This window comes from Bombyx mandarina, chromosome 09 (assembly GCF_030267445.1).
Source record: "Bombyx mandarina strain Sakado chromosome 09, ASM3026744v2".
In the NCBI taxonomy this organism is placed as follows: Eukaryota; Metazoa; Arthropoda; class Insecta; order Lepidoptera; family Bombycidae; genus Bombyx; species Bombyx mandarina.
Window position 1 is genome coordinate 10,203,629 of NC_143216.1, and position 23,433 is coordinate 10,227,061.

General features: G+C 39.1%; 2 protein-coding genes across 2 annotated transcripts; both read right to left on the reverse strand.

Annotated features, from left to right (window-relative positions):
* Positions 1-6,181: 6,181 nt before the first annotated feature.
* On the reverse strand, positions 6,182-12,867 carry Or-20 (olfactory receptor 20). The gene is made up of 7 exons (XM_028182423.2): positions 12,151-12,867; positions 11,210-11,507; positions 9,522-9,618; positions 8,691-8,798; positions 7,470-7,577; positions 6,686-6,745; positions 6,182-6,396 (listed from the first exon to the last, which is right to left on the reverse strand). The coding sequence occupies exons 1-7, from the start codon at positions 12,638-12,640 to the stop codon at positions 6,355-6,357; spliced, it is 1,203 nt and encodes a 400-aa protein (XP_028038224.2). The 5' UTR covers positions 12,641-12,867; the 3' UTR covers positions 6,182-6,354.
* A 2,508-nt stretch (positions 12,868-15,375) lies between these two features.
* On the reverse strand, positions 15,376-20,158 carry Or-19 (olfactory receptor 19). The gene is made up of 7 exons (XM_089729889.1): positions 19,621-20,158; positions 19,218-19,518; positions 18,531-18,627; positions 17,512-17,619; positions 17,236-17,343; positions 16,703-16,762; positions 15,376-15,606 (listed from the first exon to the last, which is right to left on the reverse strand). Exons 1-7 carry the CDS (start codon positions 20,108-20,110, stop codon positions 15,565-15,567), a joined length of 1,206 nt encoding a protein of 401 aa, XP_089586015.1. The 5' UTR covers positions 20,111-20,158; the 3' UTR covers positions 15,376-15,564.
* Between the last annotated feature and the right edge of the window lie 3,275 nt (positions 20,159-23,433).

The window sequence follows — 23,433 nt, forward strand, 5'->3', positions numbered from 1 at the left end:
CTCATTCCATAGCCGGATGGTACGTGGCAAAAAAGATCTCTGGAAACGCACTGTGGATGATCGCAGTGGCTCCAGGTAGTATGGATGAACTCTACTCCGGTGGCGGGCGGTGCGATGGTAAAAACGAGATGCCGGTATCATCTCGAAAAATGTTACGCGGCTGGCATAACTACTTTGGCGACTTCCAACCGGTTCTTAACTACTCAAGTTTATATTAACACACAGGTTGACCTGTACCTCTCTGTGACCTCTCTGAGTGACGGAATCTTTCAACGAAATTTCAATTGTATTTTTTAACGGTCGTCTCGCCCGTCTGAAATACACAGATTCGCGGCAACTACAGGCAGGTCGATGACCCCACTCGAGTGCTACGGCAGCTACGCTTTACCAGCTATAATAACCGCTTGCGTACAATACAGAATCTTGCTGCTAATTAGTATTGTGGCGGGTAGCCATCATACAACGCAAGATAATTGACAGATGTTTGAATCTCGCTTACGACATTTTCAAGATAAGCCCGCATATACAAGTTAAGATATTTTATCCTGAAACCAGATTTAAACTTCACTAAATACTGAAGCCATAGATCCTGTCCGTTTTATAAATTAAACAGCACGTGTCGCTTCAGTGTGTCTATCTTGTTTCTTACTATAACAATCCAATTGTTTTGTTTTTGGGATTTAACCATCATAACATGCATTCTATTAGAATTAATAGGTAATTAGAAATGTAAAAAAAATAGCGTTCGGTGTAATACGACCGAACATCACCGGTCACCGTCCTTCTCGAACCCGTCACTCGCGACGAAGGGCTCGACGAGCGAATTAACCCATAGACACAGCCCACTGAGTTTCTCGCCGGATCTACTCAGTGGGTCGCGTTTCCGATTCGGTGGTAGATTCTGCGAAGCACTGCTCTTGCTAGGGCCAGTGTTAGCATCACTCCGGTTTGAGTCCCATGAGCTCACCTACTAGTTAAGGTTCCGATGACATTTCCGTGGTCGGTCGGGTGCAGTCCTCGCGACCGTAACATTTAACATTAACATTTAATATTTATAACATCGAACGTTTGTACGGATTATGTGCATTTTATTTATTACTTAGATGGATGGACGAGCTCACAGCCCACCTGGTGTTAAGTGGTTACTGGAGCCCATAGACATCTACAACGTAAATGCGCCACCCACCTTGAGATATAAGTTCTAAGGTCTCAAGTATAGTTACAACGGCTGCCCCACTAATTCCCTCTAGCTGCTGATTATAAATTTTCTCATCTGATCCGTAGGATTACTCTCGATTATAATCTCATTTGCATATTCTTTAGGGCTCACGCCTCTGATTTCCCCTTCCTTACTGATACCAGGGCATATTTGAAGCCCGCAGCAATATGAACCATAGCCTATTTCTCCCACGGATCACATCAGATAAATTGAGGATGTTACAACTCACAAAACAGACGCACGATGGAAATCGATATTATGATTAATCTAAACAGAATCCTATAATCTCGTAGGATCCTCTGTCTTTCTATTTCGTTTGTCCATAAAAATAGGTAGGCTAAAGGTAATAAAGTATTTGTCGTCTTGATAATTTTCCAATACCCCGTGTTTATTATTTTTAACATTTTCACAACATATCTATGGACAATATGTCATTTTAATGTCTGCGGTTTTCCTTTCTTCTTCTGCAGTTGAACAACTTGTTTTGTTGTTTAATAGATCACGGAAAATACAGTGTACGACGCTTTTACAATCTGAAAATAGTTATATGGCTATCAAACTGGCTGCTCTTATAGCTTATTAAAAACTTTTTTGTGTGGACTGGCGCGTGAACCTCCTACGAGGTTCCCGCGCATAGGGATTAAACAAAAAAATCTGTCTTAAGCAAGAATAAAAAAAACTCACACAAGTCCTTAGTATTTAAGTGATATTTCCAAGTTTTTGTAAAAACACGTTTAGTGTTAGCATTTACGAGTATAAATGTTAAACGTAATTAAAAAAAAAAGATCGTTTCAAGGGTACTTATTAAAGACAAAACCTCACCGATAAATACGATTGATATGATAAATCTATTACTCCGAGTCCTCTTAATACAAGCGGCCGCTAAAAAAGAAAAACTAAATTAATTTAAAACAGAAATACGTACAATAAAAATAAAAAGTGGTTATGATTATTTTTAAATACACACTATAGATTTAACACATTCAACATAGTATACCCAAGGTTAATTTTATATAATAATGTTAGGTAATATACGTCGAGCCACTCCGGTGATAATAATAATAATAATAATATACCTCTTTATTTAACACTACATGTACAGAGTAAGCATATAAAATAAATAATAGACGGTGACATAAATTGGCGGCCTTATCGCTAAAAGCGATCTCTTCCAGGCAACCTTGCAGGGAGAGGAATAAGCAAACTGGACAGTGCTATATCTTAATAAACTTACATAAAAATATATACTTATATACCTACACATGTGAAAAATAAATACAATATAAGATAGACTTACATACGATTAAATACAAATAAAAACTAAAAATATGCAAGTAAATACAAAATAAGTAGCAACTTGTACAGCTATATCGTAGGAGCCATATTATTGTGCAAGGTAGTGCGATTTTTTAACGTTCTCGATAGCGTAAAAGTTAGCTCCTATTTGTATGGAATGGGATCGTTTGCCTAAGTTTGCCGCTAGGGGCGCTGTTCCAACTGCATACAAAATTGTGCTAACTTTTACGCTATCGAGAATGTTTAAAAACTCGCACTAAGCACACTGGAGTAGTTTCTAACCTCCGATTCATTGTCCAGGCGAAACGGCATTTCCAGCTGGCTTCAGCGATGTTCCTCATTTACAATCATTTTGTTCTCACAAACATATTCATATAAAAAGCGGTGTTTTAAATTATACGTCAATTTATAAATTTCGTTTGTCTGTTGATCTGTGGACTCATCTAGGTATACCAATATCGTGTGCGTTTCGGTCAGTTAAACACGTTCTGAATTTAAAACGTATGGGCGCTGGCCCTGTGTAATTCTAGTTATAAAAAAAAAAGAATTTGTTTGAAAAAAAAAAAGACTAATTCGCATTTAATTATGGTCATAGACCATTAGTGCATTTTATACAAGAAAATATTATAGCTATTTACCATTTCATGTGCCTTTCAATGTATTTAGGCTTTATTCTAGTTGTAGCTTATAAATTGGTGCCACGAATTGAGAAAACTATTTTTAAACAATTGAATTGTAGTAATTAATTATTACAAAGCGACTTAATATTTAATTTTATGAAATTTTGTTAATTGAGGATCATTTGTCACATCCGACTTAAATTTATATAGGCGTTATTAGTTTCAATGAAATAACTGAAGAACAAACTATGTGAATCGAAATTCAGTTATGAATTATGTAATTACGTTGCTTTGTAATAATAAAACTTTATAAAAATAAGTAAATGTGTTTTGTATTTTTATAATGTTTTTCATAATATTAAATAATGTGTACTGGTGTATTTTTGTTTATTGATGAAGACAAGTTTATGAAATAAATGTACGAATTAATGTCTTTTTTTTGTGCAGTCATAAATTACAAGGTTATGACTGTTGGTTTTGTAGCTACGGATAGTGAGAAGGGGTTCCGGAGCAACTGTTGTTAAGTGTTAAGAGCGCTCAGAAACCATTTCTTGAATATCACGACTTGCCTTTGAACATTAGTCCTAAGTTTCAACTGTATAATAAAGGTACCTACTTTACCCCTTCAATTCCCCTTTTTTTTTATTGCCCTTGTAGGCAGACGAGCATACGGACCACCTGATGGTGAGTGGTTACCGTCGCCCATGGACTTCAGCAATGCCAGGGGCAGAGCCAAGCCGCTGCCTACCGCTTAATACTCTCCACAAGCCTCGTTCGAAGAAGGACATGTAATAGCGCTCGGGAAACACCGTGGAGGGGAGCTCATTCCATAGCCGGATGGTACGTGGCAAAAAAGATCTCTGGAAACGCACTGTGGATGATCGCAGTGGCTCCAGGTAGTATGGATGAACTCTACTCCGGTGGCGGGCGGTGCGATGGTAAAAACGAGATGCCGGTATCATCTCGAAAAATGTTACGCGGCTGGCATAACTACTTTGGCGACTTCCAACCGGTTCTTAACTACTCAAGTTTATATTAACACACAGGTTGACCTGTACCTCTCTGTGACCTCTCTGAGTGACGGAATCTTTCAACGAAATTTCAATTGTATTTTTTAACGGTCGTCTCGCCCGTCTGAAATACACAGATTCGCGGCAACTACAGGCAGGTCGATGACCCCACTCGAGTGCTACGGCAGCTACGCTTTACCAGCTATAATAACCGCTTGCGTACAATACAGAATCTTGCTGCTAATTAGTATTGTGGCGGGTAGCCATCATACAACGCAAGATAATTGACAGATGTTTGAATCTCGCTTACGACATTTTCAAGATAAGCCCGCATATACAAGTTAAGATATTTTATCCTGAAACCAGATTTAAACTTCACTAAATACTGAAGCCATAGATCCTGTCCGTTTTATAAATTAAACAGCACGTGTCGCTTCAGTGTGTCTATCTTGTTTCTTACTATAACAATCCAATTGTTTTGTTTTTGGGATTTAACCATCATAACATGCATTCTATTAGAATTAATAGGTAATTAGAAATGTAAAAAAAATAGCGTTCGGTGTAATACGACCGAACATCACCGGTCACCGTCCTTCTCGAACCCGTCACTCGCGACGAAGGGCTCGACGAGCGAATTAACCCATAGACACAGCCCACTGAGTTTCTCGCCGGATCTACTCAGTGGGTCGCGTTTCCGATTCGGTGGTAGATTCTGCGAAGCACTGCTCTTGCTAGGGCCAGTGTTAGCATCACTCCGGTTTGAGTCCCATGAGCTCACCTACTAGTTAAGGTTCCGATGACATTTCCGTGGTCGGTCGGGTGCAGTCCTCGCGACCGTAACATTTAACATTAACATTTAATATTTATAACATCGAACGTTTGTACGGATTATGTGCATTTTATTTATTACTTAGATGGATGGACGAGCTCACAGCCCACCTGGTGTTAAGTGGTTACTGGAGCCCATAGACATCTACAACGTAAATGCGCCACCCACCTTGAGATATAAGTTCTAAGGTCTCAAGTATAGTTACAACGGCTGCCCCACCCTTCAAGCCGAAACGCATTACTGCTTCACGGCAGAAATATAGTCATTATAGTCAGTTAATAGAACTCTGACTTATTATCAATAAACATCCACTGCACCCTCGCTCTGTGCTCGCACAAATCAATTGTCAAACAAATGAAACAGCGACAAATCGATACTCCCCTCCTGGCTGGGCCTTTGCTCGCCCACCTGTCCTGGTGAATCTGGAACCAGTAATCCATCGATCATAAAAAAAAATCGTTACATCCTTTACGTTTAGCTGGTGTGTTCAAATTGCTCTACTTACATGAAATAAATAAATAAATATAATAAATATTTTAATAACAATCACGCCACGTTAACTGGTCCCGTGATAAGTTCGTAAAGAACTTGTGTTACAGGTACCAGATAACGGAAATAAATGTAAGATTTTTATTATATACATACATATATTTAATATTTAATATACGTCTATAACCCTGGAAAAGACATGTGTAGTGACCATGTCACTTACCACTACACCAGACGGCCGTTATAAAAGTATTTCTAAATAATTTTGAGGGCTACATATTGAAAGTTATTTATTGAGTTTTGAAATTAATTAAAGTTAACCAAACTTATTGCTAGCTAGGTACAAACACAAGCAAGTGAATATTACAATGATGACAGTTAGTTCAGCTATATATCAGGGGTTACGTATAAACGACCCTAATTCCCTCTAGCTGCTGATTATAAATTTTCTCATCTGATCCGTAGGATTACTCTCGATTATAATCTCATTTGCATATTCTTTAGGGCTCACGCCTCTGATTTCCCCTTCCTTACTGATACCAGGGCATATTTGAAGCCCGCAGCAATATGAACCATAGCCTATTTCTCCCACGGATCACATCAGATAAATTGAGGATGTTACAACTCACAAAACAGACGCACGATGGAAATCGATATTATGATTAATCTAAACAGAATCCTATAATCTCGTAGGATCCTCTGTCTTTCTATTTCGTTTGTCCATAAAAATAGGTAGGCTAAAGGTAATAAAGTATTTGTCGTCTTGATAATTTTCCAATACCCCGTGTTTATTATTTTTAACATTTTCACAACATATCTATGGACAATATGTCATTTTAATGTCTGCGGTTTTCCTTTCTTCTTCTGCAGTTGAACAACTTGTTTTGTTGTTTAATAGATCACGGAAAATACAGTGTACGACGCTTTTACAATCTGAAAATAGTTATATGGCTATCAAACTGGCTGCTCTTATAGCTTATTAAAAACTTTTTTGTGTGGACTGGCGCGTGAACCTCCTACGAGGTTCCCGCGCATAGGGATTAAACAAAAAAATCTGTCTTAAGCAAGAATAAAAAAAACTCACACAAGTCCTTAGTATTTAAGTGATATTTCCAAGTTTTTGTAAAAACACGTTTAGTGTTAGCATTTACGAGTATAAATGTTAAACGTAATTAAAAAAAAAAGATCGTTTCAAGGGTACTTATTAAAGACAAAACCTCACCGATAAATACGATTGATATGATAAATCTATTACTCCGAGTCCTCTTAATACAAGCGGCCGCTAAAAAAGAAAAACTAAATTAATTTAAAACAGAAATACGTACAATAAAAATAAAAAGTGGTTATGATTATTTTTAAATACACACTATAGATTTAACACATTCAACATAGTATACCCAAGGTTAATTTTATATAATAATGTTAGGTAATATACGTCGAGCCACTCCGGTGATAATAATAATAATAATAATATACCTCTTTATTTAACACTACATGTACAGAGTAAGCATATAAAATAAATAATAGACGGTGACATAAATTGGCGGCCTTATCGCTAAAAGCGATCTCTTCCAGGCAACCTTGCAGGGAGAGGAATAAGCAAACTGGACAGTGCTATATCTTAATAAACTTACATAAAAATATATACTTATATACCTACACATGTGAAAAATAAATACAATATAAGATAGACTTACATACGATTAAATACAAATAAAAACTAAAAATATGCAAGTAAATACAAAATAAGTAGCAACTTGTACAGCTATATCGTAGGAGCCATATTATTGTGCAAGGTAGTGCGATTTTAATCTGAACTTGAAAATTTCCGGCGAAGACGATTGTTTGATGCTTAAGGGTAGTGCATTTCATAAACGGACTTCTTCAACCGTAAAGTAATGATCATAAAATGACGTCCCGTGAGCCGGAAACTTCAGCATTAACTGATTCTTTCGTTTTTGTGTGTAACGTCACCCGTTAATCGATTTTCTCTTCCTGTACCCCACCTGAGCGACGGCTATCGTGTTCATCACCATATTCCTTATGCTGACTGATGATTTCCCGCGACAGTTCTGCCACCCGGAGCAGTACATTGCTGTCGCTAGACGAGATGCCTAAAAATGTACATAAAAAAAGTACAGCAATAGACCATTTGAAAATACAAAAGAAAAAATGTAGAAATAACTATTTTTACGTCTTTTAGCGACTTCAAAAAGTAGTTATTGAGCTCACTGCTATTTAGCGTTAAGGCAAACCCTTGGAAGAAGAGTTCGAAATCTCAATTAGAATTGAATTACTGCTCTCTTACTATAATAAAACTAGTGCTTGCTTACGTCTGTAGTAAACGAGAATGGATGGAGAAAAATTACATAAAATCACTTCTCAAAAGGGAGCTGTAATGCTTTAAGCACGGAATAAATCCAACACAACTACCAAAATCTGTTGAAATAAGTTTTCACCAAAACCACACCGAGTGTAAGGAAACTATAATCCAAAACGAAGACAGTACTTAACATGCTTGATTTTCGAAATAAAAATGTTATCAAATGTTGGAACATTGTATACAATTGTTACTTGCACAGTACGCAATCTAAAGCAATTTAAGTCAGCTGATGCACGGTGTCATCACCCCACGATACGCGCTATAGCAGTGTTTCCCAACCTTTTTTGTGCCATGCCCCACTGTAACATTTCTAAAGTTTTTATGCCCCGCTTACATAATTTTGAACATTAAAATAATGATTTGCTCAATTAAGAAACATAAATGATAGGCTTTACGAAGAAATCACTGTAAAATTATTATCAGAACACGGTAAGTAATATTTCAAAATATATATTAGAAAATTGAAAAATACATATTAATTTAGTGCGATTGCCCCTCTTAATTATGAAATTGCCCCCTTGTGGGGCGTGGGCCCCACGTTGGGAAACGCCATGCTATAGCGTTTTCCAACTACATTCATTGCTGCTTGACGAAATACAAACTCACTAAAGACACAAGGTTTAATTATTATTATTTTTATTGCCCGTGTAGGCAGACGAGCATACGGCCCACTTGATGGTGAGTGGCTACCGTCACTCATGGACTTCGGCAATGCCAGGGGCAGAGCCAAGCCGCTGCCTATCATTACATGCTTACTTCAGGAAATGAATATCGTTTCCAGCTGATACATCACATTATTTTATATTTCAAGAATAAGTACCGTAGGTAAAATCTGTGTACCGACCTGAACTGTGACGTCACCAGCATTCCACATGAAGAAACCGGTGCTGATAAGAATAGCTGATGCAGTTAGTACAGTACCAAAAGTGTTTACGAGCGTCCGGTCTGAATTCTGTTCAAAATTTATAAGAATCGTTAAAACCGTGGAAAGGCGCCCTTATTATGAGTAAATCGAATGCCATTGTCAATTTATTGTGTAAATAAAACTTAAAATTAATTAAGTTATTTATAATTACAAAACATTCTGGTTGATTCGCGTGTGTGTATCAAAACTACATTATTCCATTTTACTAATCCTCTGCTTTCTCATAGATTGGAATAGATGCGTTGACCGGTTTTTATTTTACTCATAAAATTGAAAAAATACATATAACGCGTCTAAAATTAATGAATCTGATGGATCCGTAAGGACGTGTCTAGGGCGTCAACGGTGGCTAAATAATATTGGAACAAAGGGCGCGTTATAGTGAATAATAGCGTTAAAACTCTATGGGCCATGATAACGACGTATCACCCGGCAAACGAAATATTGTAAGCCCACTATGGTAAAACAATTAAACATGTTTGTATCACTACACTTTCTTACTGATCGAAAATATGTCTTTACACACTATTCGTAGTTTACACATAAATTGACATTTAACTACTTTATCTGAGCCTGTCATTTCATAAATCAACTAACTTACCATACCACTCAATTAACTTAGTCTTGTAACTGATGAGATTGCATTTATTTGACGAAATATATGACGTGCTCTATGACATGACATTTCTCTTTAACTTCCATCCTATGCGTGTAAATGTGCAATCAAACAAGAATATAGGAAATACCAACCATCATCTGAGCCATAATTATGACAATAAGACTGATGTTAAATATAATTTGACCACTCATAACGCCGTTCCATACCATATGACATCTCCTTGTACATCTAAAAGCAATTCCATAAAAAATCATTCAAAGAAAATTGTCAGAAGAAAGGTTTTTTAACTTATTCCTTGGTAGCTCAAGTGGTAAGCTATAGCTAGTGGGTTCACGGTGCTCATCCTGAGAGAATGCGCTAACACTAGCCCTTGCAAGAGCATTTCTTCGTTGAATTTACCACCGGATCAGAATCGTGACTCATTGAGAAGATCCGGCTAGAAACTCAGTGGTTTTTTTATGTTTGAGAAGTTACTGGTGGCCCGGCCTTTCCAGTTTTACCAGGGCAGGTGGGCAAGCAAAGACTCAGCGGCGAGGGTTGGGTTTTGCTTACAGCTCGGTGGGTTGTGTCTAAAGGAGTAAGATATAGAAACGGAAGGTCAACAAGGAATAGAAAGTAAATAAAAATTCTAATTTTAATCTAAGAGAAGACCAAAGGAAAAGTTCATGTTCATCATGTTGGTGTCGTCGTGGCCTAACGGATAAGACGTCTGATGCATTCGTGTTGAGCGCGATGCACCGGTGTTCGAATCTCAGGCGGGTACCAATTTTTCTAATGAAATACGTACTCAACAAGTGTTCACGATTGACTTCCACGGTGAAGGAATAACATCGTGTAATAAAAATTAAAACCCGCAAAATTATAATTTGCGTAATCACTGGTGGTAGGACCTCTTGGGAGTCCGCACGGGTAGGTACCACCACCCCGCCTATTTCCACCGTGAAGCAGTAATGCGTTTCGGTTCAAAGGGTGGGGTAGCCGTTGTAACTATACTGAGATCTTAGAACTTATATCTCGAGGTGGGTGGCGCATTTACGTTGTAGATGCCTATGGGCTCCAGTAACCACTTAACACCAGGTACGCTGTGAGCTCGTCTATCCATCTAAGCAATAAAAAAAATCATGTCAAAGTTCATTGGAGGAATAATTAGACCTAAAAAAATGGATGGATTGGGTGAAAGACGATATGTGTAAGAGGGGAGTGAGCTAAGAAACGGTATAGAGCCTCTGATTGGTCGCGGCGTGCGGTCAAGTGCAGCCGGCGTTTGGGTTGTTAAATGTTATAATTGTTTATTTTCCTCAAGCGTGTTTACCAATTTGGCAATTTTACGGGAGGAAATTTCCGACTTTTCTCCCTTGGTGCACATACTATTTTTTCTCCTACCAGGCCGAAAGTTCGTGGAGTAAGCCGGGGTCCAGGAGCGAAGCCCTGGCCGGGGGTAGGAGGGCGGAGCCCCCCCGTACTCATAAAATAACAATTTAACTATTTTTTTATTTTTAAATAAACTATGTACTACTAATTGAATAAGAACTGTCTGATAAACTGATCTTTGTTTAATACTTCACTATTAAATTTTATTGCCTTTTGTTTATTTCACTTTTACACTAAACACAATATTGCAAATTGCCCGAGCACAACAATGGCGGAGAATTTTAGGTGCGTGAGAGTAGACGTAGACACTAACACGCATGCGCACTTGTACCCAGGGAGAAAAAGTTACACTTTCTTCCCTGTGCAGTGGGACGAAAACCGAACTTTCGGCGTAGGTAGGAAAAAAATGTATGATACCCACTTAAGTTAAATAAATCTTACAATTTACCTCAACGTATTTGCATGAAGCATAACCCCTATTTTGTATTCCGCTTCGTATTTCGCTTCCTTTTCGTTCTGACTGAGATTTTCTTTAAAAATATCCTCGAGATGATGAAAATAGCTTTGTAAGTTCATGTACTGATGACTCAAGCAAGTTGTCAAGTTAATCACCAATACATAAACTGCGAACGGCCGTGTCACAAATAACCACCAGAAAATGTGGAAACCTATTCTGCCGATCCTAGCTTCAGTTGTAGTGTCTTCCACATCTGGCCACGCTGTTATTATAACGTTGAATGTTACACCTAGAAATGAGTTCTTATTTAAGGCTACGGCGGCTTTATTCATTCCATTGCTTTTTTTATATTCTAATGGGCAATAGATTTACGGGCAATATGAAACTATGTGATACCGAAGCTCATCATCAAGTGAACGACATCACACACGCTGAGACGTAATTTCCACTTTTGACTGTATCGGATTGCCAGTCATACTAACTACGGGGACTGCCGTATGTATCGTAATGTGAATGCCTTTTCGATGCATAATTTTTTTTTCTTTAAAAAAGAAAAATAGAAGTTTATTCCCCCAATTTTTCACCTACTTAATAACCACTATAGCGAGAGCTCAGTCGGTGTTTAAGAGTCCTCCTAGATGAAATTACAAATCGCCTCCCAAGCCTCTACACAACGCCTCCATATTTTTTCTGGGTATCTTACCGCCCCCCTTTAGTCCTGCAGCGCCCATAAGGGGGCAATATATCCCATTTTGGGAAAGGCTGCTCTAGATAGTCATAGAAGCATAACCGTGGTATAAAACTCAATGGCATTGGATAACGACCGCCCTAACCTATACACCGAAATGCATTACTTTGCAGCACTGACAAACAAAATTGTCAATTGCGATTCATTCACATCAATTCCTATATTCAATAGGAATCGCGCTTACCTTTTTTGTAAACCATCAGCAAAGCGTCAAAAGTATACGTGAGCATCGACAGAACGCAATTTGTAATCAAAGACACGGAATACGTCATTGAAGTCTTTATCATCGCCTCCTCAATGACAGGGTCATTGTATTTTACCTTCAAATTCACGATTAAGTCCAACAGAACCTTTTTTACGTTCCCAACTTGTCTGGAAACAATTACGCCATAGCCGTTGAGGATCGGGTGGGATATACTGTACAGAAGCAAATCAAATTTTTGCTTATTCGTCAAATGGTGCTGGGTAAAGTGCGCGGCAATTTCTATACCAAGAAAAAAGTATGTTGCCAAATTGAAAATGCGCACTATTTTATCGTAAACTCGAATGAAACTCTTCGGTAGGTTCAGTTCTTCGATCCAAAAATTTGGTAGGCCGCAAATATAAGCGATGTGAGCGATTTTTCTGAATAATTCTTTAGTCTTACTGTTTGGATATTTACTGGCTTGGATCATGATGCACGTTATCTCTACAAATATACTCTAATATGACTGATTCGTGTAATGTTATTGTAAGGCCAGTCTTTGGAATTAATAGGTCGCAAAGGTAGGATTTAATAACCAAAATTGTCGAGAGTTTTAATTACATAACCAATTTCGTAACGAACAACCAGTATTCAAGTGGAAATAAATGTTATTAAAAGTAATTGGAATGAAGAGATTGCTAATAAATTCATGTCAAACCTTGATTGTGAATTACAAATGGCTAACTGATTAAATTAATTTCGAAACTGTTCATTAATGGGCAGTAGATTTCAAGTTATCAGTTCAGCCGCTCTCTCTCTCTTCCATCGGTTCCTCACTGCTGAGGATCGTGACTCCGTCCGATTTCGTCAACCAACTGTCAAATTCAAATTCAATTCAAATTCAAAATCATTTATTTCAACTTAGATGTCAGTATGACACACTTGTTGAATGTCAAAATACAAATAACAATGTTAACTCTACCACCGGTTCCAAAAAAAGCCACAGTCCTGAGAAGAACCGGCGAAACAAACTCAGCGGGCTTTTTTTTCTTTTTGTTTTTTCTCAAATATTTTCTTTTTTTTAAATAAATAGAAATATTCACAATAAAAGAAAAAACAAGTCTAAAAAAATAATAATAATAATGAAAAATGAAAAGGCCAGGAGCGAGCGCCTCATTCCCACGTAGTGCCATCTAGTAAATAATCCTTAACTTTATAATATGCCTTGTTGCACAAACGTTCCTTAACAGTTTTCTTAAATCTATGAACAGGTAGTAGTTGAACGTTTAGTGGGATCTTGTTGAAAAGCTGTACACCCAGCCCCCTAAAAGAGTTGCTTATTTTCTTAATTCGAGCCGCCGGCAACGCAAGCCTATGTTTGTTCCTAGTGTTCACATTGTGCAAATCGCAGACTCTGGGGAATTCTTCAATGTTTTTACGCACGTACAATAAATTTTCAAAAATGTATTGGGACGCTAAAGTTAGAATTTTGATTTCCTTAAACTTGTCCCTCAAGGATTCCCTCGGGTGCATATTATAAATAGCACGAATAGTCTCCATCGATCCCGCCCTCCAGCCCGGTGGAGTGCGTCGCTGATAGGTATTCCCAGTTCCTCCGCTATTTGGTCCGACCATCGTTTGGGACCTCTACCCCTAGGCCTTTTTCCCTCTATTTTACCGGTCACCACAAGGCGTTCCAAATTGCTGGTATCCCTACGTGCAACATGACCAAAATACCGTAATATTCTTTGTAGGCAGATTGTGGATAGCCGCTACCAGGAGTAAAATAAAGCTTTGTTAGAAGAAATATGTACTTATTTTGAGACTAATGAAACTCAATCATTTCTCATTTCATACCTACGCTAAGCTAGCACTTTAAGTTCACTCGTTTCCCACATCATTGTAATCACACACAAAAGAGCTGTCAATAGTGAACACACGTTAACATCCTCCATGTTACATAATAGCGAAGGCTTAATCAGAAAATGAAATGTACTAATGGAAGGAGACGGTCACGACCCTCAGACTTGAAGAATGCGAGTCAGGGAGGACCGCCCTGCCTATTTCTGCCGTGAAGCAGTAATGCGTTTCGGTCTGAAGGGTAAGGCAGCCGTTGTAACTATACTGAGATCTTAGAACTTATATCTCAAGGTGGGTGGCGCATTTACGTTGTAGATGTCTATGGGCTCCAGTAACCACTTAACATCAGGTGGGCTGTGAGCTCGTCCACCCATATAAACAATAAAATGAAAAGTGTCGGAAACGAATACGCGGCTGCCACTTCGTCTAGGGATGTTGGAGTGGCAATGTCCAAATCGAACTACACTAAACTTATACGTTTCTCGTTAAAATGCCGTTTTTGTGGCGAACACAAAACTTAGTTGTTGAGATTAGTTTTACGTGACATAATTTGCTTAAGTAGCCAGTTCACCTAAACACGTCCTGTTGGATTCAACACTGCTGAAGCTAGCTTCTAGTCCTAACGAAGTCGTAGGTTATGATGCTCGTGGAACTCTTCGAAGACTTCGACATGACACTTAGTTTTAACAACAGCCAGCTCCATTCCTTCTTGGATTTGCTTGCGAGTCGCAACTCCAATGGTAGGTTCCGATAGATGCTCTCGAAATAACTGCTCTTAAGCTATTAGGGGCTGACGATCAGGGCTGGTCGTTAGCGAACTTCACCCTTACTAGCTAGGCCTATCGTGCACCCATCCTGGTGAAGGTGGAAATATCTCCGAGCCACCATCAATCCCTCCATTACAAATAGATTGAGATGCATAGTGGCTTTAACGTAATGATGTCTATGAGCTCCAGTAACTAGTCACCAATCAACGAGGCTGTGAGCTCATTTGACCATGTACATCTAAGTCAGAGCTGACCACACTATCGCATACGAAGTAGGGGTACACTATCTAATTTCTGCAGCACACTGACCATCCCTGTGTGCTTAGTGCAAGCTTTTTAACGTTCTCGATAGCGTAAAAGTTAACTCAAAATTGTATGCAGTTGAAACGTTTACCTACCTTTGCCGCTAGGGGCGCTGCTCTACCTGCATACCAATTTGAGTTAACTTTTACGCTATCGAGAATGTTAAAAAACTAGCACTAAAAGCACACAGGTCACGCTTGCATCACGAAGCGACGCCTCAACCTGCCATTATTCGAAGTAAAGGCACTCATTAGCATGATGTTTCGAGTAAAACAAAGAAATTAACGCATTACAATTTGTTTGAAAGTATATTTATTAAAGTTATCAATCAGTGTTTTTTCATTTGACAATTATTTGAAATAGAACGTTTTGCTGTGACTTCCGTGGTTGGATGTGACATTTTACGTGCACCTATAGTGTATACCTTTCACGCTTCATAGATAATTTTATTCTTCATGAAGACTTAAGCATAACAAAATTTTCTCTAGTAAAATACTGAAAAAACAGAATAGGCGCTCTTGATGATCTGAAAATAAACAAAACTTTACTTTTGTATTAGTTCCGATTTCGGAATGACTAAATTTATGTGGAGAATCATCTGGGGCAGGTTTCCCATTCCGGCTGATATATTTTTTTATTGCTTAGATGGGTGGACGAGCTCACAGCCCATCTGGTATTAAGTGGTTACTGAAGCCCATAGACGTCTACAAAGTAAATACGCCACCCACCTAGAGATGTAAGTTCTAAGGTCTCAAGTATAGTTACAACGGCTGCCCCACCCTTCAAACTGAAACGCATTAATATTAGTATAATTCAATTCACGTTTTGGTCAAAGTCTACATGATCTGTTTAACAGAACAGCGAGGAGCACTGCTCTTATGTCTGGACCAGAGCTCCCAGCTTCCAGAACCAGCCGTTTCGATTTCATTCTTCACGAAAGTCGGTTCTTTAGAATATTGATTAAAATTATTATTTTTTAATTTATTGGTTAGAATTAAAATTAATTAATTAGCATTATATATATTTAGAATCTTTAGAATACTGGTGGTAGGACCTCTTGTGAGTCCGCGCGGGTATGTACCACCATCCTACCTATTTCTGCCGCGAAGCAGTAATGCGTTTCGGCTTGAAGGGTGGGGCAGCCGTTGTAACTATACTGAGACCTTAGAACTTATATCTCAAGGTGGGTGGCGCATTTACGTTGTAGATGTCTATGGGCTCCAGTAACCACTTAATACCAGGTGGGCTGTGAGCTCGTCCATCCATAAAAGCAATAAAAAAAAAACGTTGATCATGGTTTTACGGATGGCTTAGAATCTTTGGGCTTACGGAGATTTACCGTGTTCATAAATTTCTCTTTTCGAAGACATGTTTGCCTAACAAAGCAATAGTTTTGTATATCTGCTATTTCCTAAGAAGTTTTAACATATCCTTCTTCAATCAAAACCTGAAGAGACTTCTGAGTGCTGTCCGGTCACTTGTCAACAAGTAGGTATGCCCAAGCGCATTTCTTTACGTGGGGATCGGAAAATGTAGTAGCTTATAAAATATAACCCTATTCTAAACAGGTAGGTAGGTATCAATTTCACTTATACGATTGTAAATACGTAAATATTATTTACCGCTACAAAATTCTTGTGTGAAAGTTCGATAAATCCTAGTGCCCACATCAGTATTGGTTGCTGAAAAAAAAAAAATATATATCAAAAATAATGTATATATATGACTAAAACGATACCTTTAAGACCCACATAATCCATTTTACCTGTCATCCTTTTCAACCATTTGAGTACAATGATATCCATTTCCTCACTATATTATTGTGACTGTAAACATCTGCCTAGTTTCAGCTCGGTCACGCAAAACGTGCCCAGTAAAAAGTTCACTGCTAAACTAATTAAAAACATACCAAGGACAGGGAAGCATTGCGTTTGCGTACGTTTGCCGCTAGGGGCGTTGTTCCAACTGCATACAAAATCGGGTTAACTTTTACGCTATCGAGAACGTTAAGAAACTCATACTAAGCACACTGACCTGAGTATTGATACTGTCACACAGGCTCTGAAGCTCAAGTTTCCATTTGCACCCTGAATACGTCGCTAAACATATTGTAGTTAGACTGTTTGTTACTACCATACATAAGAGTCAAAATCACCTGTGCTTTGTTCATGGAGATAGTGACCAAGCTCCTAATGCGAGCTGAGGACTTTCCACGACAGTTGTACCAGCCCGAACCGTAGATGGCGTCGGGTAGTTGTGATGCCTTAGTTTAAAAAAAAAAACATAATATGAAAAAAAAATTAAATCTTATTGACGTAGACCGTTATGTTAACGTTAACTCGAACACATGCTTCTCCGAGCGTTAGCTTTTTAGTTTTTAATTATTTACAGTTTTAGGTAATGAAGGGTAGTAAGTACTAAGTAATATTACCTGCACAGTAATATCTCCGGCTGTCCACATAAAGAACGCCATCAGGACAACGGTTACCAGTACCGATGACATTTGTGAGCACAAGCCGCAGAAGTCATTTTCTGAATTCTATGAAAAAAAAAGCAATTTGCCGTTAGATGCTTGATGTTTACTGGTGCTAGGACCTTTTCGGAGTCAGCACGGGTGGGTACCACCACCCCGCCTATTTCTGCCGTGAAGCAGTAATGCGTTTCGGTTTGAAGGGTGGGGTAGCCGATGTAACTATACTGAGACCTTAGAACTTATATCTCAAGGTGGGTGGCGCATTTACGTTGTAGGTGTCTATGGGCTACAGTAACCACTTAGCACCAGGTGGGCTGTGAGCTCGTCCACGCATCTAAGCAATAAAAACCTACCTACCCGCGCGGACTCACAAGAGGTCCTACCACCAGTAATTACGCAAATTAAATTTTGCGGGTTTGATTTTTATTACACGATGTTATTCCTTCACCGTGGAAGGCAATCGTGAACATTTGTTGAGTACGTATTTAATTCGAAAAATTGGTACCCGCCTGAGATTCGAACACCCGGTGCATCGCTCAACACGAATGCACCAGACGTGTGTCCCTGTGGAGTTTAATATTGTTCGTCTATTGTCACAGCTTTTTAGCGAGAATTTTTCATGGTCTATGGTTCATCTAACTAAACAACATATGTATACACTATAACTTAAATACCTGTCTAATCTGTTACTATTTCTTAACCAGAATTTAAAATAATTTCAAATATTTTTTAACGTCTACCATTTGTAAATCACTGAAGTATTTAATTCATAAATAAAATTACGTCCAAGTTTAAAAAGCATTAGACAGTGACAAAGCTAGTTTAAAAAAACAAGGTCCTTGCGTCCATATTATTTCGGGTTTTTCGTTTGAGATTGCCTGTAGGCAATGGGATTTATTGTCTATTACTAATCTAAATAACTAGTAATGGCAAAAAATTGTCAATAATATATTATGGCAAACAACTATGTAGCACACCACCATCGCCAACATCAAGATGACGAGAACAAAGGTGTCCAGCATAATATTAGCACTGAACACGGTCCGACACATAATTTGACATCTTCTGACACACCTGCGAACAACAATTTACTATCGTAACTGAAATATATATTTCATTCATAGTATACTTACATATTTATTATCAAACTACTGGTGGTAGGACCTCTTGTGAGTCCGCGCGGGTGGGTACCACCATCCTGCCTATTTCTGCCGTGAAGCAGTAATGCGTTTCGGTTTGAAGGGTGGGGCAGCCGTTGTAACTATACTTGAGACTTATAACTCAAGGTGGGTGGCGAATTTACGTTGTAGATGTCCATGGGCTCCAGTAACCACTTACACACCAGGTGGGCTGTGAGCTCGTCCACCCATCTAAGCAATAAAAATAAAAACTATCTGTACCCGCCCGCTTCGCTGAGCATTTAAAGTTAACATTATTAAAATAAATACAGTCCACTCTCATTCACCACAACGCAACATATGGTCCTTCGAGCCGATTAGTGCACCATGAGAACATATATATCAACACAAAATTGTAGACACATCTCTGTACAAGTTGTACTTATTAGGTTAATTTAAACATATTATTAACATTACAAAAAGGTGATTAGCGTAAAAAAGTTCTAATTAACTAAAAACCTTGATTAGTATTTTTTTAAAGCTTACCAAATTATTTGCGTATGTATTTTTATTCCATTACAGAAAGCATTTTCAAATTCAGCCTCTTTAACTTGATGGCTTGAAGTTTCGTCATCAAAGATTTTGTTCAGACTTTCAAAGTAGCTGCATAAAATTTTATACTGATACTTGATACTTATCAAGATACATACTATGACAGCAAATACTGTTGAGATTTTAAAGAAGTGAATGCACCAGAATAAGTAAAAACCGATCCTTGCGTAACCAGCAGTTTTTGAGGTATCAGTTTTATCTGGCCACGCTGTTATTATTCCTAAGAATGGTTCGTCTGTGGATTTTAAATTTGTACAGATTAAAAACGAAAACAGAACGAAAAATAATCGAAACACAAATTTGCTTAACCAAAGTGAAAGCATTGTAAGCTGCTTACCTGAGTTAATTGTTTGAAAAAATGCAATAATACCATTACTGACTAGAATTGTAATAGACGCAAACACATATGTGCTTAAGTAGGACTTTATCTTGTTAACCATACTTTTTTCAATTTCTACATCATTGTAATATCTTTTGAGAACCACCGCCAAATGATAAAATAAGTCTTTAATCTCGTTTCTATTGCGTATGAAATTGATGCAAAAGATATAAGCCATCGGATTCGATATACCGATTACAATGACGTCTGATTTTTGTTGGCTGTTCAAGCTATTTTGCGTGAAAATAGCGAAAAACTGAAGGCCAGCGAACATTCCACACATAATGTGTAAAATAAAAGTAACAACCTTAAAAAATACATGAAATCTTCGCGATAATTTAATCTCGTCAACCCATATGCCTTGCAAGCCTAAAATGTATAAAATTATGTTGAGTTTATCATATAGCTTCGTAGTTTCATTTTGTACATTGATTACAAACTCATGCATTGTTCCCTATTCTAAATTGACTGACAAATATGCTAAAGTAGGTAATGTTTTATTTTAAATTCTGCTTTGTAACTCACTGTTGATGAAAACAGTACTTTTGGTTTAAATAATTAATAATGTCCAGTTGCTTACAATTCGTTTTATTACAATGTTGTTGTCAATAGTCTGTAAATTGTAAGTTGATTTTTCAATTTCATGCAATTATTGTATTGCTAACTGCTTATTACATTTTTAATACTACAGAAAATAATAAATAATTCACTAGTTTAATATTTACTTGGTACTTGAAATAATCGATTCAAAAGTGAAGAAACCCTAAATTAACAAAATATGTAAAACAATTAGTAAAACTTTATTTAGGTTCCCGCCAAAAAGCCTAGAAGATAGAATAATTAATGTATTGTAGCGGTAGTCATCATAGTAGACAGTAATTCATAGATGGCTGAATCAAACGAAATTTTCAAGTTAAGCTCACATATAGATCGGTATAAATGTTCCGAACAATAACATTTGGACCGTCGGTCTATTGAGCAATGTCACCCGCTCGGTGGAAAATCTTCCCTTTGTCGTTAACCTCCCAAAGTATGTAAGACTAATCTGAGTTCTAGTAGTTCTAAGTATACTAATATATAAATCTACAGTGGTTTTTACGGATGTTCCGTTATAACTACTGAACCATGCATCAGATTGACTTGAAACTTGGTATCCATGTAGATAATACATGTACTTAATGGATAGGCTAATATTTATATGAGTGTTGGACTCCCTAATAATAATGACAATAAATAATAATGTTCATTTTAAAGGCCCAGCAAAGCGGGCGAGTACGGCTTGTGCTCTTATAAGTTTTAGTTTAGAGATTTTTTGAAGGTGGAGGCGGCCTTCTCCAGTGATGATTAGATGGGAAGCACGACCATGCTCGCACGGTTACCGCGCTTCGTTCAAACGGGCGAGAGCTGCCTTACCCCCCCCCCGCCTCCAGTTTTTTATACACAATCTAGTCGTAGGGAAGACAAGATTGTGTGAAAAGTGGCCCGCTTTGATTCGGTTTTGAATTTTTATTTCCATATTTATATAGCGAAAATAACACATGAGGAAATTTATTATTGTTGTTGTTGCGCGCTGGGGCTCAGGATAAATAAAACTTACATCGAAGTACAAATTAAAACTCTATTTAACAGTTAGAGCACTTAAGACACACTTCACCATTCGCAATGAATTTCACCCGCTTCGCTTCAGGTGATCCGTTCGCTGTTTCGCTTCGAGTAGAACCGATTATTAACAGCCTTTTTAATACGCTTTTATTAGCTTCAGACGTATGTATGTTAGTATGTAACGGAATCTTTGAACATGATTTTGACCCCCTTAAAAACGTCGGATTAACTCGAAATTTGGTATACTTATTAAGGAACCGATGACAATTCAATATTTAAAAAAAATTGAAAAAAAATATGAAAAAATTGAAATTCAGCAAAAAAATGAAAAATATATAAAAGTTTAAAAAAACTTTCAAAATACGCTTTTATGGAAAATCAAACGTATTACTTGTGACCCGGAGGCCTTTCCAGTTTCCAGGACAGGTGGGCAAGCAAAGGCTCAGCCAGGAGGGATGGGGTTTACTAACAGCTGCCCGAGCCTTATCGAAGTACCGTTCCGACGCTGTCTTCGGGTGTTTCCGGATTGATTCGAGGCCGAGTTCGTCGATGTTCCTCACGAATCACGATGCTCAGACGGCTAGCCTGCAAAAACCGGGTTTACCGGGTTTATATAAGCCGATAACGTCCGCTTCTTTCCACACCGCGGGAAAGATACAGTTTGTCATTGAAAATAGATATCTTTATAGACTATATAACTGTAGTCGGAGCCGGGAGCCTTGCGAAGACGTAGGTCTTTGATCAAATCTTTAACTTCCATCGGGGTGACGCATCCGAGGGTGGTAAGGAGATTCTGCATTCGATCTCACTGTCTACTAATTCTAAATGAACAGAGTCAGTCTAGAAAAGTCGATCGCCAGAGCGAGATTGTGGGACTCGGTCCAAGAGCAAATCACGGAGGAGAGATGGGTTACAGGGGGATTTGTAGCCGTGTTCGTGTACAACAGCGGTTTAGCCCAGGCTGAGAGGCTGGGCACCAGCGCCGGCACGAGGGCAGGCTTAACCTTCGTCACAGAGGTAGCCGAGGCTTTGGTCTCAGGGCCGGGAGCCCGGAGGCGGTTTTGTCGAGCGACGCGGCGGTTCACTTTGGGGGCAGGGGGGCAACCTCGGTATTTCAGTGCACCTTTGTACGTGTGCGGACCTTTAGCCGCAGCACAACTGGTACATTTACGACACCAGCCCTCAAAATCATCTCTTACTTCGATCCCCCGTATGAAAGGAATAGCAGTAACTGAGGGTGAACTTACTGTTCCTCTTTTGGTGTCTTCCAGGGTCTTCCCCACATCAGCCATTTGAACCTCAGCTTTCACGATCCAGCTCTCATACTAAGATATACGATCCTCGTGTGCTGATGGACCTTTTTGTTTTTTTTTTTTTTTCGGGTAGAGGTCCGAACCTCCTACGAGGTCCCCGCGCAAAAGGGGCGCGCGGGGTATGTGAGACTCAACGATCTGCATGGTGTTGTGAGCAGACCGCGGGCCCAAGGATTTTAGGACCTACCCACTAAACGACTCCCCTGCACTCTTACACCCGACGTCCGATCCCCTCCGAGGTCAGAACCCGGATGAGGTAGGGGGGCTACCGCGGTCAACACTACAACCAGACGGCGCGGCTCACCCCAAGGACGCCCAGCCGACGGAGCCTTCGAGGCGAATCGAAGGCTCTGAAACGTCGGAGAGCCAATCCAGGCTATGGCCTGCCTTGGTGGTATCGGCACCATCTGCTACTACAGACGGGTCACTGGGTTGCACCTTCTTGATCTGTGGCATCGATAATTGAGAAGAGTTGGCTGTGGCTAGGACTACGTCCAGCCCGGGCCCAAGGGAGACGGCGGCGCTGTAAGCGAACAAACATCATCGTCCGATTAAGCTGCGGGCGGGTCGCATGTTTCTGCGACAAAAGCGGCTGTTGCCGGGTCGAGGGCATGCTGATCGACGCGGTGGAATGGATATTGTTTATGAGGCGAGACGCCGAGTGCGGTCCAAGGGTGAACCTCGGCACGCCGACGCTCACAGACCCGAGTCCCGGGGCTTGCCGCTGGTGGCAGACCGGGAGCCGAAGCCGGCAAGAGCGACGTGTTGGTACGAGGAGCACTCCTGGACGCAGTAGTAACGTAAGGCAGCAGTTTGAAGCGCGTACTAATTGAGTGGTACCGAGCACCGGTGCACA